Here is an 18574-nt window from a genome sequence, read left to right on the forward strand (position 1 = left end):
CCTACAGCTTTGATTGTTTCTGTAGGCTCAGCACTAGGGTTCAAACAGACCTCAGTTCTCAGTGGGCCTTGAACATGTACAGCTCAGTGTTAAGTCTCTGACAAAAGTTGCCCTGCATTCTCATCTAGCAAACCATACAGCAGCAAAGCCTGGGTTTTTCCTCTTTGTTCTAAGAACTGAGGGCTAGTTTTGGCAGCTGTGTAACAGTGCTCTTACAACAGAGCTGCCAGATGTGTTAGCACTGCTGGATGGGATGTAAATAATTGCCTGTTCAGGCTGTTGCCTGATATTACAAGTCTGGGAAGGGACTGAGGAACTGAATAGAAATACCTATCTATCCAAAAGGATAGAAATCAGATGGTTAAAATGATGTGGAAAGTTTTTTAGCAATGTTGATTCTTATTTGCCTCAACTGAAATAGTAACATCAACCTAAACAAAAACAAAACAAACATAAAACCCACAAACGAACACAAAACAAAACAAGAACAAAAAAGAAAACACCACCAGTGTATTTCTGCATGAGTAAGACTGCTTTTAACAGGAGCCCAGGTGATACTTCCTACTCCTGGAAAGCTACTCTGGAAGAAGGCAAAGCTGAGAGCTAGAACAGAAATCCCTGCAATTGCCATATCATGAATGATTAAACTATCACTTAGGACTATAATAGAAAGCACGAAACTGAAAGCAGTCACATCTTTGCCTTGTCTTATTACATCTACTGTAGGTTACAACAGTCATATGAATACAGCCTCTTTCCATTCCCATACACACCTCAGATAAGCCAGCCATCCCATGAAAGCAGCAGCATGAGATCTGCTTAGTTTCACAAACTATTCTAAGTGGCTGAAAGTTAGGCAGGTTGTACAACTCCACCACTGTAAAACACATACTGAAGAGCTGCTAGCACTGAGATGAAATGCATCAAGCCTTTAACTTTTCCTGATGGAGACTGAGTGACTTTTGCCCCTTAGTCTAGCACTGCTACTTCAGCACACATGCAGGAAATAAAGTGTAACAGAATGAAGATACACATTCCAGTTATGTGCAGATATGCAGTACAAACCAAAATATTCTATTGTGAATTACATTAAATGAACAATTTTTTCTTAAAGGCATATTATTCCTGTGCCCTTACTCGTATCTTCAGAGGAGACATTTAAAACAAATGCTAAGTATCTTTAATTAACAGTCACTTTTGTACTGCTGAGTTATATGAAACTGCAGAAAACATTTAAAAGGCAAGTGTGCAAATCCTTCATTAACAAGGTACAGAAACATTTTCCCTACTATTATATCACACTGTACTCCTCATTTATCAGAGCTTGTACCTCTCTTTCTAACAATAGCAGTCATCTATATAAAGCTAAACTCCAAGGGGTTTATTAATCTGCTACTGTATATTATGTCCTTTCAGTTGAGAAGTAAGACTTCTTGTGTAAGACTTCTTATTTTAACAAGTGACCACTTATTTTATTATTACATTTCTGAGCACCATCCTCTGCTGAGGAATGGTCACACTACAGTACAATTCCTGGTTATTATTGTATTACTCATTTTGTGGTTTCAGGGCTTATTGTACCCCTCTTCCCCTAAGGTTCTTCCCTACTGCCCTGCCTCCACTGGGTCTCATCTATCCAGGAACACTGCATTTCTATCCCTCTTGAATACAGTACTGAGAATCCAATTGGGGCCCATTGAATTAGGAGCTTTTGCTCCTCTGCATGCTGAGGATTTAGTGTTGGGTTCTTCTTGTGTTCATAAACTAAAGCAGCCCAGAGAGGATTATGGCACCCTTGAAGTTGCCCTCCTGAATGATGCAAACAGGCAGGTCTTTCACAAGGGTGCTTCTGACTGTAGGTTGCCAGAGTCAAGATCTGGGTGTTCCCCTTCTCCCATATTGAAGATGGAGGGAAACTGTGTCAACCCATCAAATAGCCTTCATTGGGTAATCACCTCAAGTTATGTATGACTAATCTGGAGCTTCTGTTGACCTTGAGCACTTCCCTGACAAATCAAATTTCTTCAGACAACCCCTTTGGAGGTTTCTATCTGACTGGCTGAAATGATAATCCATCTCCCCCTGCAAGGTCTTTCTCTTAGACATACAAAAGCAATCTCTTCCACTTGCAGATTTTTGTTTCTTGAAGTCCACAACAGATTTGTAGGTTGTTTTAAGAGAAGACAAAAAGGTTAATGGATGGCACCATCTCTTAACAATTCTGCCATGCTGATACAAAACCCACAGAACTTGGACTCATTCTTTTTCTTTCTGTTTTTTGTTTCTTTTTTTCCCAAATGTAGAAATACAATGATTACATTATCTCAATGCAAGAAGAAAGCATGTGGAATCAGAAACAATTAGATAAGCATACTATGTTCACAGATGACACAGAAGACCCTGGAACGGGTTGTCCAGGGAGGTGGTTGAGGCCCCATCCCTGGAGGTGTTTAAGGCCAGGCTGGATGAGGCTCTGGCCAGCCTGATGTAGTGTGAGGTGTCCCTGCCCATGGCAGGGGGGTTGGAACTAGATGATCCTTGTGGTCCCTTCCAACCCTGGCTGGTTCTATGATTCTATGACTGATAAACAGCTCCAGATCTGCTACTCACAATGATTTAGCCAATCTAACTCTCACACTTCTGTGTAAACCTTACCACTGATTCTCCCATCATCTGATGTGGCCCTCTACAACAACTTGTCAGAGCCAGATGCTAGTAGCTACTTGTTACCACAAAAATCTCTCATGTAAGCAAAGTTCACAGAAACAGGTCTCTCTCTATCATCACTCTTCAAACACACACATCAAATCATTGTTTAATTGTTTTCTTGTTCAAGTGTAATTAAAACTTGAAGTACACTACAATATTTTGCACACAAATCCCAAGTGGAAACACATTTGCAGCAATGTGCTGCAAATCTTTCTTGTACACAAACCTGGGCTGGTTGCTTTTAATGTTGTGGTTATAATCCATGCAGTTTTTCTCTTGTTCTTCCAAAACAGAGGGCAAACATTACCTGTAGAACCAATTAGTTTTCCCTTCCCATTCAAACCTTTTACCACTGTCAATAGGTCTTTTGCATACATAAATACTGAATCAGGTCCTTGATTAGTGTTTGATTATACCACAAAGAGCACAAGATTCAGAGGTTGCCAAGACAACAGCACTCCAACCTCCTTTATATTTCTGCTTTGATAAGAAAGCTCTCATTTATATAAAAGTATCCCAACACCAGTCAGTATGACAGGCTATTTTACAAATATACCTCCAGACAGTAGACTGCTATATTTTTCTCTTAAGTGTGGGGAAAAGCCAGGAGCAAGCTTGCCTCTTACTAAAGGGAAGAGAGGAGGAGCAAAAACAGCATCTCAAGCTATAAAGGCTTTAGTATAAATTTTTATCCTGAGTCATCTAATATGGCAAATATTTCTTTCTCATTTGGCCAAAAATCCACAAAAATGCAGGAAGCAAACTAAAAAAAAATGCAAGCACACCACACACAGTCTGAGATGCTAGAATTTTGAGTAATTGGAACCAACAATTGTGCACAAAAGCTTTACTGACCCACTGGAAATCTGATACTCCAGCACATGGTTTTTATAACTACAGACAAGGCAAAGTTTAGTAAAGCATAAAAGACCTACCAGGGACCTACTGACAGCTTTTCAACCCAGATTTTGGGATCCAGAGTGGTACTTAGCCCTCCTTACTGAGCAGTATTCAACATTGTAGTCTACTTGAAGTTACACTCCAGGATCCTTCAACAAAGCCAGGCCCCTGAAGGTATAAGGCTCTGTTAAAGATGATTACTTCTCTGTCTCCTCCTTAGTCTTCTAGACCACACTGAGTCAGAGCAGACTACAAGCCCATATAGAATGCACAAGGCATGGCTGAATGGCTGGGGTTAGCAACAGGATGGCAGTAGTTCTAGATGCATCCCTCCAAATCTTTTTCTGTGCCTTAGCATCCTTTGTGCTGCCAGCAGGTTTTCCAGAGACATTAATTAGTACCAATCAGCTAACTCTCCATCCTCTGGAGATACTTCAGCATAAGATGAGAAACTTGCAGCCATCCTCTCTTTTGGGGGGGGAGGGGAATCTAAGAAAGTGCATAGATATTTGTAGCTATAGGGAAAAAATAATAAAAATTAAAATTGGAATGGTCTGAGTTTAAGGTGGGTTTGTTTTTTTTTTTTTTTATTTCTTGCCTCACTTCCACATCTGCCTTATACTTTCCAGTTAGGCTTTTCTCACTGTGACCTTGTGACATCGTTACCATCGTCAGCACTAAAAAAGCGTATCTCTGGTGTGTCCTAAGAGTAATAAAACACCACTAGGGGGCACATACAGCACTAGCAATTGCTCCCTCATTCAGTCAGTCAACGTCAGTTCCGAGTGAGAGAACTAACTGCCCTCAGTTTGCAACGACAAAATAACAGCACTTAGAAGTATTCCCAGTTGAATGTAATAGCAGCTCCCCAGCTACCAGAGAGTGCCCCCATTTGTATGTTTTTTTACAAGAAGAAATCCCTCTTCTCTTGAGGAGCACCACTGAAAACCACCTTACACTGCAGGTTCCTTTACACCTACTATGCCCTCTGCATATTGCAAAATTTTCAGGGCATGGACTATCTTCAATCACTGAACTGGATTCAGAGATTTGCTGCGCTGTTTACTGTTTATAGAACCAGAAGATGAAAGTGCTGTAATACTGTGGATGTGCAGAGAATTCCCAGCTCCACTAGCTACCAGGGGAATGTACCATTTGTGCTGTTACTTCCCCATCACCATGATGCTTAACCTTTCCTAAATTGTTCAGGTGATGAGTCAAATGATCAGCTAGTGGCTGCCCCAAATCCTTCAAGCCACCTTTACCTACCACCTTCATGGTTTGCATGTTGGGAGAGTCTTAAGAGGGCAAATTCTACGCCTAAAGCCCAAGGCTTTAAAACAAAGAGCCTACCACAACAAAACAAAGCAAGCAAGCAGCAGCTTCTGAGAGACAAAGCTTATGTAGGACAGCTAGAAGACTGCCATCAGAATCAGGTATCATGCTGTGATCCAGTCAGCCCTGACACACTTCCACACAAAGTGGGCCACAAAAGCTGGAGAAGAGCCAGCACAACAGAAAACCTTCAGGGTTTGGTGGTTGTTTTTTTGGGGTTTTTTTGGTAGGATTATGCAAATTATTCAGGAAGTTGAGGACTTGAGATCAGAGCTTTTTGCTTATGAACTTCCACAAGTACTAAAATTCACATAACTAACCTTAGAAGACAGAATATTATTCTGAACAACATTGCTGAACAAGCAGTTGAATAAAATCAATTACTTGCTTGAGGGATTTTTAAGACACACATTTCCTTAATTATTAACAGATATGCAGGTCAACAAAAAGGAAGATTGATTTCTGGATAACCAGCATAATTGTGATGTCAAAATGTGTGAAAAGACAAATTGTGAATTAAAGCATTTTAGTGCTCACATTAGTAGAGTGATGGGAGTATTGAGGGAACACTAGCAGTCAGGAAACTGTACACATCCCTATCTGCCTGTCAATGACAGTCCTCATCACTTACACCTTGCTGATCAGAATGCACTCCTCCTTGCCCAGACACATTAATCAGTGCAAATAAGACCATGCACAACGATAGTACACATTGACATTAGATGGAAAAGTCAAGTCAGTCTTATTTTTTGTGACCCAACGTTGTCATCTCGTGTGCTCGCTACTACAGGTTGTGCCCTAAACCAGCACTCAGCATCCAAAAAACCAAAGTAACCCCAGACCTGTCCCTGTAGAGGAGCAGAGAGATGAAATTGCAGGGTTTAAGTGTGTAACAGGCTCTTTTCTGCAGTGTTCAAGAACTTCCCAGCAGTGCCTAAAGCAATGCAACTAACAATTACCATTCGTTGTCTCCTCCAAGAGAGGAAGATGTGCTATTCAGTGCCTTACTTTGCTACAGAGTTTTGGTCTGGTTTGTGACAGATTTTTTGAAGGGGCTTTCATGGGGAGAAGGTAAATTGGTTTTAAGTATTTTGGGTTTCTTTATGTTTCACGAGAGAAAGCATAAGAACCAGGAAAATGTTACCTTGCACATGAAAAGAAGGGTTGCAATCTGCAGCTATGCTCAGTTCTGAGGAGGAATTGCACACAAGCTCTTTCCCACAGAACACTCTTTAGGAAATCTGCTTTTCCAGAATCAGTCCACCTGTGTCAGTAAATTAAGCCAGCCATCTATTCCCCACTCTGACTAGAGGCACTATAGAGCAGCCAAGCAAAGATTCAGTAAGTTATATCCTCACTGAGGCTCTCAATATATGTGCTCAAGAGCCGTTTGTTGTGCTCATCCCTTCCCTCCTCAGTCCCTTCCATGGCATATATAAATAAAAAGAGAGAATTATTTCTTCTGTGCTTTCCCAAATCACCACTCTTCCATGGGTAGAGAAGTTGTTATACATGGAAGTGAGGAGATATATATATATTTATATATTTGTGTGAGTATAGATAGATAGAGCCTTCCAGTCTAACAGGAGGAAAGGAAACCCCATGTGAAAGGATCATAACCCACCCATGATTTGTGAAAGCAAGGTAATTGCAATGCCTTCATATCCATGCTGTGGCTATGAATGACAGAAGTGAAATACACTTTCCAAAACAATATACACAGGGTTAAGGAAGACCTTGCCCCTAAAGACACCAAGCATCCTGCATAAATTGAAAGCAATTCCTGTTGAAGGGAAGCTGCTGGAAGGAGAGCAGACACTGTAAGAAGAATGTATGTATATATAGTACATATAAAACATACACACAAGCATGCATATGATATACACATCTATGTTCTAATTTAAATTTCTAACAGCAAATTCTTTGAAAAAAAAATAAATGCAGAACACCAAAGCTGCTACAGCGAGGAGCAAACACTTCATTAAATTCAATTCCTCACAGAACAGCTTATTCAGTAGAAGATTACACCACTGTTTCTATGAGTTTAAGTCTTCACTACTGATTCCCCACTAGTGAGTTTAGTGAGTTCAACATTTTACTGATGCCTTTTTTTTCCCCACCGCCTCAAGATTTTCATGATTTTCTCTACCAGGATGGCAGAACTATCAAAATGCTCACCAAAAAAATTTTTCCCCTATTGTATTCCTATTGTTATTTATGGGTTAACATCAGAAGTGTATTCTTAAGCACTTCATTGCTTCATCACAGACAATGCAAGTTCCAAGGACAGTGCTAAGTGCCTGAAATGGGTAATGGATACTGTATCTAGACAAGAGATGCAGACAACTCTGTTCCTCTTCTCTCAGTTCTGCCAGCTGCTAGTAGCTTTGATAGTAAGCCTTGTACTTGTAAATGCTTGCACCTCTTACCTTAAGAGAAAGAATACAATTTAGCCTTGTCTAAACAGAGAACAAACTTAAATCCTGCCAAGGTCTGTTTAAGGATTAAATCCCCATTCTACTGATAGGTAGCAAAAGTGAGCAAAGTCAAGGGCTACTTCAGATTCTCATCTGACACACAGATAAATCAGTACACTGCTGATAACAGCTGTTGACATGACACTCACCTGGTGTAGCTTCTGCCAAAATTCAGGTCCATCTTCCATTTTTCTTAAGCTTGGTGGAATGTACCAGAAGCAAACATTTGCATACTCTGGCTAAACAAGAGAACAAGTGATTGCTTATGAGATGTAAGAAACAGGACACAAATATGTTATTAAAGAGCTATCAAAGAGTTCAGCTTTATTTTTGGTAGAGGGAAAAAAAAAAAGCCTTTGAGTTTATACTCTTTCCATTAAAACATCCTTCTCCAATTCACTTTTTCTGACAGTGCTGTGTTCTACATGGTGCTGGAGTTAATGTTGCCTTTATCAATTTCCTCACTTTGTAAGAAACATAGGATCCCTTGCAGGATATGTGGCATATCTTGGATATACCTTGTCCAGTATCTAAGCAGGACTTTTGAACAAAGGCTGATACTCCACACCTCTGCTTCCCTCCAGAGAAGTTTTGCCTTTAAACTCAAAGAGCTAGCTGCAAGACTCGTAACAAGAACAGCTGTTCACCATGCATTATAAAATAAGACATTTTGTGCATATCAGGTTTGTCTTTCATTTATAATTTAGAAAGTGTTCCCAACTGACCAGTCCAGAATCTGTCTACAATTCTTGCTAATTTGGAACATTTTTTTTTTTCACCTGTACAGATAGCAATAGCAGAAGGAACAGATGTGCCTTCTAATCCCATCCAACACTACCCATAAAACCACTCAGCCAATCTTGACCTACATTATTTTCACAGTACTTGACCGAGCTCTAATGTTACAACATGGATTATCACTCACACATCTGTCTCCCCCACCACATACCATTCTCATTAGTACTGGTTGAAAAGAAAAACAAGAAAAGAAGTTAAAAGCTTTGGCAGCTGGGTCACACCATCTCTTTGTCTCATCATAGATGAGGCTGCTACTACAATCCCAAGCAGTCTACTGCACATGGAGAGCCCACCAGCTGAGATACTTTCAAGAAAGGGTGCTAGGAACTGCCTGTATCATTTTCCATCTCACTTCAAAGAATACATTAAATACAATTTCACCATCAAGAAGAATATTGTTGTCAGCAGGAAGAGAGCTGCTGCAGTGGTAGTCACCTACTACCACTGAATGAAATTAAAGCTCAACTCTTGAAGTGCCATTTCTTTCCCCAAAGAGCATGCACTGAGCACACAAACACAGACCCTGAAAAGGCAGTGACTTCTTCATGACCACAAGCACTAGCTTAGTGTTACAGGGTTTATTTTACAATATCTAAAATCAGATGGCAGAAGTAAGCAGATGGCATATATCTTCATATTATTGCCTTTGCCTACATTGCCTTCTTGATTATCTCACTTTCCTTTCACATTTGAAATATTTCATCCCCCTCAGAATATCCAATTGATTCTAGAAAAACCTAACTACCCTCAAACGTGCTTCACTCTACTTCTGGTTATCTTGTTGCAGCTCTTATCCAAGAAAGTAAGCAATTATACCACAGAAGAATTCAAGATGACTCAAGCACAAGTAGCATTTCCAGGCCATAGAGCAGATCTCATTACAGGACTTTCCTCACTACATGCATTAGAGGATCATGTTCTTGAACTTCTTGTCTTAGGTCCAACTTCCTTTCAGAGGCTTGCATAACTGGGCTGAGCTGCCTCCCAGCAGACTTTTTTAGAGTTTGCACTGCTTGCCCCACTGCAATCCTGAAAACATTTTCTTAATCCTTGCTCAACTTCTTTCTCATAGCCTGTATTACAGCATTACCTCCAATCTTAATTTTTCTTCACGTGTTCTGGTCCTGCAGGAACAAAACAGTAGCCTCTGCTCTCACCAACAGATTTCACATCTACAGCAGATCTGAGCTCTTTGCTAAACTCCACAGCAACAGAAAATAGAGAGCTTTAGACAGGCTTGCTACTTTAGCAACCCAATCACGTGTTGCCAGTCCCCAACTCCTCACTCCATGAAAAGCTTCTCAGTATGCACTTTCAGATAAGCAGTTTTCAAAGTTAAAGAGAGAGGTTTATTTTGCATGAATGGTATAAAGTATTTTTCTCTTTTCTTCCCCATGCTACATGCCCAGCTCTCCTTCACACACATACACTTCCAACAATCCATAAATTTTTTCTAAAATGGCAGGTCACTTACAGATTTTTCAGCAGTCTCTAGGAAGATAGGTTTAAAAAAATAGCATAGAGGAAAAAAAAGTGGACTTTAATGACAGAATTCCATTTTTAGGATCAAAACATTCTTCCATCCAGGGTGCAGTCTTTTCCCCAAGTCTGGCAAGCACCGCTTTTTTGCAACCAGACTCTTCACTTTCACACACACACATAAAGTGCCACCTAAGGCAATACAGGCCCCAAAGACAGAAAATATACAGAGCAATGGTAGGGAGAATGTTATGTGTACTTAGTTGTATCTGTGTATCTCCAACACATTAAATCACTGAATTATATACTTCAAATACAAATTGGTAATTGCCTGAAAGGAACAGAATCAAACAATAGACACTTCCAGTAACAATAATAGTTCAGTTCTACTTTCACTTACCTCCAAAAGAAGCTGGAATCCCTCTCTTTTCTTAATTTCCTCCACTAAGTATCTGTAATTAAAATTGCAGGGGTTTAAAGTACAGAACAAAACAATATGTGCAAAGAACTAGAAAGATCTTGAACATATGTATGCTTTTTTTTCCTTCTTTCTTTTTTCCCTTTTCCTTCCCCCCACTCTGTAAAGAAACCATAGAGTCAAACATTATTTCTACCTGCTGTGAAAATGCAGTAGCCATCAGTTCCTGGAAACAAATGAATACTGCAGCTATCCAAGGAGCACTGAGGAGAGGCCAAATTCTATCCTCAAGCACAGATTTTTCAGTAGGGCCACATGACACAAATTGATCCTATTTCCATCAGGCTGTGAACCTTCCCACTACAAATTTCCACTGTTGTTGCTCTACAAATGCTGTGGTGCCATACTATTTCATGGTCACCCTGACATCTCTTGCACTGGAACCTCTTTGTTCTCAGCCCAGAATTTATAAGTTTCCACATATTTGAAGCCTAGCAATTTTCCCAGTAACTGTCCTTGTTCCACACTGTACAGAACAGCTCACATTACCATTCAGTGAGCCACTGCACAATAATTCCTGGGTATTCTATACTAACAATGCATTGAAATAAGAATTTCTTTTCTTTCACCTTTCTTTATGAAAAAAAAAAAAAAGAAAAAAAAAACACAAACCAAAACCAGAGAGCCCTTCAATGGGAAGATAGGTTTGAATCAAAACTTTACATCCAAACAGCTTCAATTCATATTTAAAACAGGACCTCAATTTTGCCATGGCACGCATTACAGGAATTCTGAAGCAAAGAGAACAAGTTGACATAGCTGGGACTATGCATTTTTATAAATATATTAATGCTAAAAAGAGGGGCAAGAGGAGCCTCCACTCTTTGTTGGATGTGGAGGGTAACATTGTAACTAAGGATGAGGAGAAGGCTGAGATTCTAAATACCTTCTTTGCCTCCATTTTCAACAGTAAGGCAGGAGGACTTCAGGATAACTGGCCTCCTGAGCTGGTCGATGGGGTCAAGGAGCAGTGTTGTACTCCTGAAATCCATGTGGAATTAGTTCGAGACTTGTTGAGTCACTTGGATATTCACAAGTCCATGGGACCTGATGGGATTCATCCTAGGGTGCTGAAAGAGCTGGCAGATGAGCTGGCCAAGCCTCTGTCCATCATTTTCCACCAGTCCTGGCTCACTGGAGAGGTCCCAGAAGACTGGAAACTGGCCAATGTGACACCCATCCACAAGAAGGGACGAACAGAAGAACCTGGGAACTACAGGCCTGTCAGCCTGACCTCAGTGCCAGGGAAAATCATGGAGCAGATTGTCTTGGGGGCAACCACTGCATACCTGAAGGATGGCCAAGGAATCAGGCCCAGCCAACATGGATTTAGGAAGGGCAGGTCCTGCCTCACCAACCTGATCTCCTTCTATGCTCAGGTGACCTGCCTGGTGGACGTGGGAAAGGCTGTGGATGTAGTCTACCTGGACTTCAGCAAGGCCTTTGACACTGTCCCCCACAGCAAACTCCTGGCCAAGCTGTCAGCCTGTGGCTTGGACAGCAGCACTGTGCTGGGTTAGGAACTGGCTGGAGGGCCAGGCCCAGAGAGTGGTGGTGAATGGTGCCACATCCAGCTGGCAGCCTGTCACCAGTGGTGTCCCCCAGGGATCAGTGCTGGACCCCATCCTGTTCAATATCTTTATTGATGATCTGGATGAGGGGATTGAGTCCATCATCAGTAAATTTGCAGATGACACCAAGCTGGGAGCAAGTGTTGATCTGTTAGAAGGTAGAAGGGCTCTGCAGAGAGACCTTGACAGGCTGGACAGATGGGCAGAGTCCAACATGATTGCATTCAACAAGTCCAAGTGCCAAGTGCTGCACTTTGGCCACAACAACCCCATGCAGAGCTACAGGCTGGGGTCAGAGTGGCTGGAGAGCAGCCAGGTGGAAAGGGACCTGGGGGTACTGGTTGACAGCAGCTGAACATGAGCCAGCAGTGTGCCCAGGTGGCCAAGAGAGCCAATGGCATCCTGGCCTGCATCAGGCATAGTGTGGCCAGCAGGAGCAGGGAGGTCATTGTACCCCTGTACACAGCACTGGTTAGGCCACACCTTGAGTCCTGTGTCCAGTTCTGGGCCCCTCAGTTTAGGAAAGATGTTGAATTGCTGGAGCATGTCCAGAGAAGGGCAACGAGGCTGGGGAGAGGCCTTGAGCACAAGCCCTATGAGGAGAGGCTGAGGGAGCTGGGACTGTTTAGCCTGGAGAAGAGGAGGCTCAGGGGAGACCTCATTGCTGTCTACAACTACCTGAAGGGAGGTTGTAGCCAGGAGGGGGTTGGTCTCTTCTCCCAGGCAACCAGCACCAGAACAAGAGGACACAGTCTCAAGCTGCACCAGGGGAGGTTTAGGCTGGAGGTGAGGAGAAAGTTCTTCACAGAGAGAGTGGTTGGCCATTGGAATGTGCTGCCCAGGGAGGTGGTGGAGTCACCATCCCTGGAGGTGTTCAAGAGGGGATTGGACGTGGCACTTGGTGCCATGGTTTAGATAGTCATGAGGTTTAGGGTGACAGGTTGGACTTGATGATCTTTGAGGTCTCTTCCAACCTTCTTGATTCTATGATTCTATGATTCTCTTTATTGCTCTCCCTCCCCAGCCTTCCCAAGGAAAACTCTAAAGAGACAGCTCACATTCACACAGCTTTTCCATGTCTTCTACATGAAGATTTTGCTGTCTGATACCACTGAGATAGTTAAACCACTGATTTTATGCAAGTCTGTTCTGTTGTACTTATTTGCCATTTCCCTGCAACTACATTACTGGTCATCACACAAAATACTTTTATCCAACACTTGAGGAAGAAAAATTTTGTCAAAATAACCCCATTGCTGGTCTGCACATGCCTGAAACCTGCCCTCACAGGGACACTTCTAGCACTATTGTATCTGCAAAACCTGGTACTTGGCAGATGTGTTGCAGAAACGGGTTGGCAAGGGAGGCAGTGAACAATACCCTAGATGGTATATGTTTTTCAAAACAGAGCCTGGGGAGTTGTCCTGCTGTTTATTATTAACAAGTCTTGTGCATGGAACTCATTACCTGGAGTACACATCCCTGCAAAATGATCACAGTGGTCGAGTATCAGTTCCCACAGCACACAGCTCCATGAGCTGTGACGCACTGTGCACTGTTGAGATGTTTCCTCCCACTATTAAAAGTCATGGCTCTTCATCTTTTCTGTTGTGACCATTTAGATCCTACTGTGTGCATTTGTTTGTTATCTGGCTGTTAATGCTCACACTACTGTTTAATTTGAGAGAGAGGCATGCTGAAAGGTAGATAGATATTATGCGAGCATGTTGGAGGGAACCTGTTTCTGCAGAGGGATAGTTTTAACTAAAACAAGCTCAGTGCTTTTGTCCTACTGATTAGAAGATACTTGTCTGTGCCAAAAAAACCCACACATAAACAAAACAAAACCCCTCAACCAACCAAAAAACCCTACCAAACATTCAGCAAAATCAACAAGGGCTCCTCACAGCAGCCCTTATTTTTTAATAAATAATGGAAAAGAAACCTACCTATGATCATCTTGTGGTTTTGTTTAGCTTAGTTGTTGAGGGGAGTTCTGGTTTTTGTTTGTTTTGGTTAGTTTATTGGGGTTTTGGTCTTTTGTGGGGTGGGGGGGTTATTTTGTTGTTGTTTTTTGTTTTGAAGGCTTGAATTGGTAAAAGGTGTATTACAGTGCATAATAGCCTTCCCTCTTACCATTGCATCTTGCTTTTGTCCTTTTTGTTTTGTATATCACCATCTGATATGGGATATCTGATGTTAGTCAAGCTCACAACACTGTTAATCACAGAACAGTCCAGGCCAGAAGGGATCTCCAAAGGTCATCCAGTCCAACCCCTCCACAGTCAGCAGGGACATCCCCAACCAGATCAGGTTGCCCAGGGCCTCATCAAGCCTTACCTTGGATGCCCCCTCCAGGGAAGGGGCCTCAACCACCTCCCTGGGCAACCTGTTCCAGTGCTCCACCACCCTCATAGTGAAGAACTACTTCCTGATAGCCCATCTAAATCTGCCCTTCTCCAGTTTGAAGCCATTGCCCCTTGTTCTGTCACCACAGGCCCTTGTAAACAGACTCTCCCCATGTTCTTGTCTATATTGTCAATATCTTAAGAAGGCAACCTTCAGAAAATCCATCAGCCATCTTGCCAGGACCATTTGATGGCAGTGGAGCAATTTACTCTGCATCTTTCCAGCACAGACACAAAGCAAAGCACTGGTGGGTAAAAGCTGAAGGAAACAGCACCTTTCCAGAACTGACGGATGAGTGTTATTATCATGTCATGGCTGTCGAGTGTCAGCAGGGCTTTAGTCTCAGTGAGGACTGGAGCTGCACAGAGAAGTGGTATGTGCTATGACTGAACCTTGCAGAAAATGAAGGGTGCAGATTTGCAGTGAGAGTAGAGGTATGGCTGCTAGGAGTGGGTGTCAGAAGAGGAATCAGGCAGGAAAACTACAGAGATGCAGAGGTGGCTAGGTTGTATTCTAAAAGCAACTTCTATTTTGTTTTTAACGGTCTTCATAAAGCAACATCCCTGCATCAAAAATAACAAGGGGGAAAAGGAAAAAAAAAAGGGGGGGGACAAAAAAAAGTATCTGAAGTGATGAGCAGAATGCTCTACTGTATTTTACAAAGAAGGCTTTCCCTATAGGTAACATCACAATGTTCACAGGATACCTAATACATTGAAAATACAATTAATCTCCAGAGCAGTAAGATATTAATGGAATGGCCAGTAAGCAAACTTCAGTGCAACAGAAATACATGCTTGCAATCACCTTCAAATCTTTGCAGATGTCTGGCCCTGGGAAAATAAAAGGTAATCTTGCTCTAAAGCTCTACAGCCAGTGGACTAGTCCCAGAATTAATCCAGGTCTGTGTCCAGGAGGCTGAAATAGTATCTTTGCAACATCAAAGAAACACCTACTGTAACAAATCAGAAGGGCTTCACAGCTGTTGAGTAGTTAGGAAACCTGGCATAGTGCCCAGTAAACCCAATGTCTCAGCTGCAAAGTGCCTGTGTCCATGCAAACTCCAGCCAGCAATGCAGCTACTGTAAAGAATATATTTCATCAAATGACTAAGAGTTAAATTTCTTGTTAAAGGGAAGAGGAAAAAAAAATACTATATATAAATAGACAACCTAGTCACTCCACAGAGGTGCTACCAGCTGAATCCTAATGTTGAAAGAAATATTGATCCCAGAAAGGTCATTAATCATTACACTCTCAAACAACCTTGGCCAATGACCTTGATAAGGTTGAATTCTCCTACTGATAGTGGAATGAATTACTCTGTACAGACAAGAAACAGCACAATGTTTCAGAAAAAGAACAAACTTAACCAGAAGATATTAAAAAACACTTAACCAGCCAAACAATGAGTGATTTTAAAGAAAAAGAGAAAAAAGCCACAGCTCATTTGAGCTTTTCTGGATTTGCTTCTTCCTTTAATTCATCTCTAATCTGTTTTGGGTTTAAATCCTAAGTATTTCTACCTTCATTTTAAGTGAAATCGTTAAAAGTGAGACTATTCCTTTGATTTTTCACTGGAGTAAGCATTCACCTTGATAATCCATACCAAAAAAATAAAATGGCAGTGTAATATGGGTGACTTTTTCAATAGTAATGATGTCACTTGGAATGTGCAGCTAGCCCAGGAATTGGTGAAGATTTCATTGTGGTTCATCTTGTATAAATTCTGAGCAAATGTAATACTTCCAGAAAACTGTTTTAAATGGGACAATATCTTATTTCAATATTACTTCTTCTATCAGAAGACTCACATGAAAGTTTCTTCCCGGAAACTGAGACTATCACTTTAGAAACAGCCTTGCAGAATTCTCTTGTGAAACTCAGTTCTGCAAGACCAAAAACTAAACAGTAAAATTAAACAGGGCAGGTGAGGAGAAGCTTTAAAGAAAAAGGTGCTTTAGTCCCTAGTAGAACATACTGTAAGCATTAAGAAATTCAGTGAACTTGTGGAGAAAATACAAGTAGTATATGTTTTGAATACTGTTCTGAGATATCTCTGTTCACAGGATCACAGGATGTCAGGGGTTGGAAGGGACCCAAAGAGATCAGTGAGTCCAACCCCCCTGCCACAGCAGGACCATACAATCGAGCTCAGGTCACAGAGGAACACATTCAGGCGAGCCTTGAAATTCTCCAGAGGAGGAGACTCCACAACCTCTCTGGGAAGCCTGTTCCAGTGCTCTGTGACCCTTACAGTAAAGAAGTTCCCCCTTGTGTTGAGGTGGAACCTCCTGTGCTGCAGCTTACATCCATTGCTCCTTGTTCTATCACAGGGAGCAAGTGAGAAAAGCCTGTCCCCTCCCGCCTGACACCCAGCCCTCAGGTACTTATAAACATTTATTAAATCTTCTCTAAGTCTTCTCTTTTCCAGACTAAAAGTCCCCATGTCCCTCAGCCTCTCCTAAGGCAGTGCTCCGGTTCCTAATTGTCCTCACAGCCCTCTGCTGGACCTTCTCCAACAGATCCCTGTCCCTCTTAAACTGGGGAGCCCAAAACTGAACACAGCACTCGAGATCTCACCAGGGCAGAATAATATCCTAATATTAACAGTGTCCTCACAGAAGCTTTTCCACATCATTTGCTTTCCATGTTTTCTCAGTAATGAGGAATGAGCAGAAGAATGACTAATTTGCTCCTTCCTAGACATAGCTCAGAGCCTGGTGCATAGGACTGCTTCACATTAACATCAGAACAGGAACAGAGTTTTGAGTTATAAGAGGGTGTACTGGTAAATCTGTCCTGTGTCTGGTTCAAGTAACATGGAAGTTAAACCAGGCAGCTTGACAGTCTTGTTTGGACTTCCATGTTCAAAGTAAAAATTACTATTAAGTATTGTAGCAAATGTAATAATCTAATTACTGCTATTCTTTCCTCCTATGATAATACACAAACTAAACGGGGGAGTGGAGTAGTGATGTGGTCTGTTCCAGGATACAGAGCATCAGCAGAGTAAACATTTCAGTCGATTAAACAGACTAGACAGATTCAAAATTGTGAGGCAGTACCTAGCCAAAGCCAGAGCCCTGTTCACTCTTTCCTCCAGGCCCGTGGTTCCCAGGGCTTTCCACATGAGCCAGAATTTGAATGCATCTGGGCGCCTGCTGCACTGAATGGACTTGTCACCGGTGTCATAGCTGACATCGTAGAACTTGTCCTGCTGGAAGAGGTATGCAGCTTTGGCAGAGTAGCACTTCTTCAGAAGGCCCTATTAGAGAGACAATAGAAACTTAGATTGCTGACAAGCATTTCAAACTCTATTTTTCCTTTCTGTATCAACTGCTTAATAAAACAGAACAGGGTGTGCAGGAAACTCTCCAAAGCTTTTGGTGTAGTTTAAGAACGTTGAATTACTTTGAACCCAGTGAATAAGTATTAACAAAAGGAAAGCTTTTATTATTATTATTACTCTTTTCTTCGTAACATCACAGAAGAATTGCAGATTGAAGAGGAATTCTGAATCTGATCTCGAGAAACTATGGGAGAGGGTACCACAGAAATAGTTACCCAAGGGTATATCATGAGTGGGAAAGAGAAAGAAGCTGGTGCCTACATCCACCACTCCCATCTATAGAGTGGAAAAATAATGCCCGAGGACCTTCCTACATATGCATAAATGGCCTAATCTATTATTTCTTGGTCAAAGAACTTTATATACAGCACAGCACAGCTAGTTGCAGATAGGGAGGATTTTAGCCCCAAGACAAACATTTATCCCTTATCAGCAAATAAAGTCACTGAGAATTTAGTATAGGCTATCACTTTAGTGGAAATACCACAAGGAAGTTAATACAGCCCAAATTTTTGTCTGTTTGCACAGACCAGATAATTTTAACATTAGAAAATAAACCTCACAAAAGATACTTTAGCATTAGTTAGGGTTTGTTAACGGAATTATTTTTATTCATCAGTCTCCAGCCTCTAACTTCTGATAGGCTGCTTGGGCAGAGACGAGCACCAGAAACAAAGATAAATGAGTAATAAACAGTAAGTTTCAGCAAAGCACAAAGCTGGGAAACAGCACAGGGGGTCTTAAAGGCATAAAGATGCAGGGTAAGAATGAAACATCAAAGTATAGTCTGTAATACTATGAAGAAGAGAGGTCTCTCAGAACACAGATTGCAAGACACATGATTCATGGGCCTACAAGTAGCCTAGGAGACAGAACAGGTTATAGGTTTGTCAGAAATATTGAAAGCAGGTAAGAAAAATAAACCACAATCTACAAAACAGTACTAGAACAGAAATTCAGATGAGTCTAAAAACATGGCTACAGCAGCTGATTCAGATCTGCAAACATGCATGTGACAGCTGAACCAGAAGCTTTCTGTGCAGAACAGACTCAAGAACAGAAGTGG

The 18574-nt window shown here is 41.6% G+C and overlaps 1 protein-coding gene across 1 annotated transcript in view; it reads right to left on the bottom strand.

The window, feature by feature from the left end:
* Positions 1–18574, bottom strand: part of GADL1 (glutamate decarboxylase like 1) — a 76476-nt gene that overhangs the window by 20394 nt on the left and 37508 nt on the right. Inside the window, exons 12-14 of the mRNA XM_054385130.1 lie at positions 17225–17424; positions 10099–10150; positions 7571–7660 (exon numbers count right to left, since the gene is read on the bottom strand). Coding sequence (XP_054241105.1) covers positions 7571–7660; positions 10099–10150; positions 17225–17424 — 342 coding nt within the window. The remainder of the gene's footprint in view (positions 1–7570; positions 7661–10098; positions 10151–17224; positions 17425–18574) is intronic.

Source organism: Indicator indicator, chromosome 11 (assembly GCF_027791375.1).
Source record: "Indicator indicator isolate 239-I01 chromosome 11, UM_Iind_1.1, whole genome shotgun sequence".
NCBI lineage: Eukaryota > Metazoa > Chordata > Aves > Piciformes > Indicatoridae > Indicator > Indicator indicator.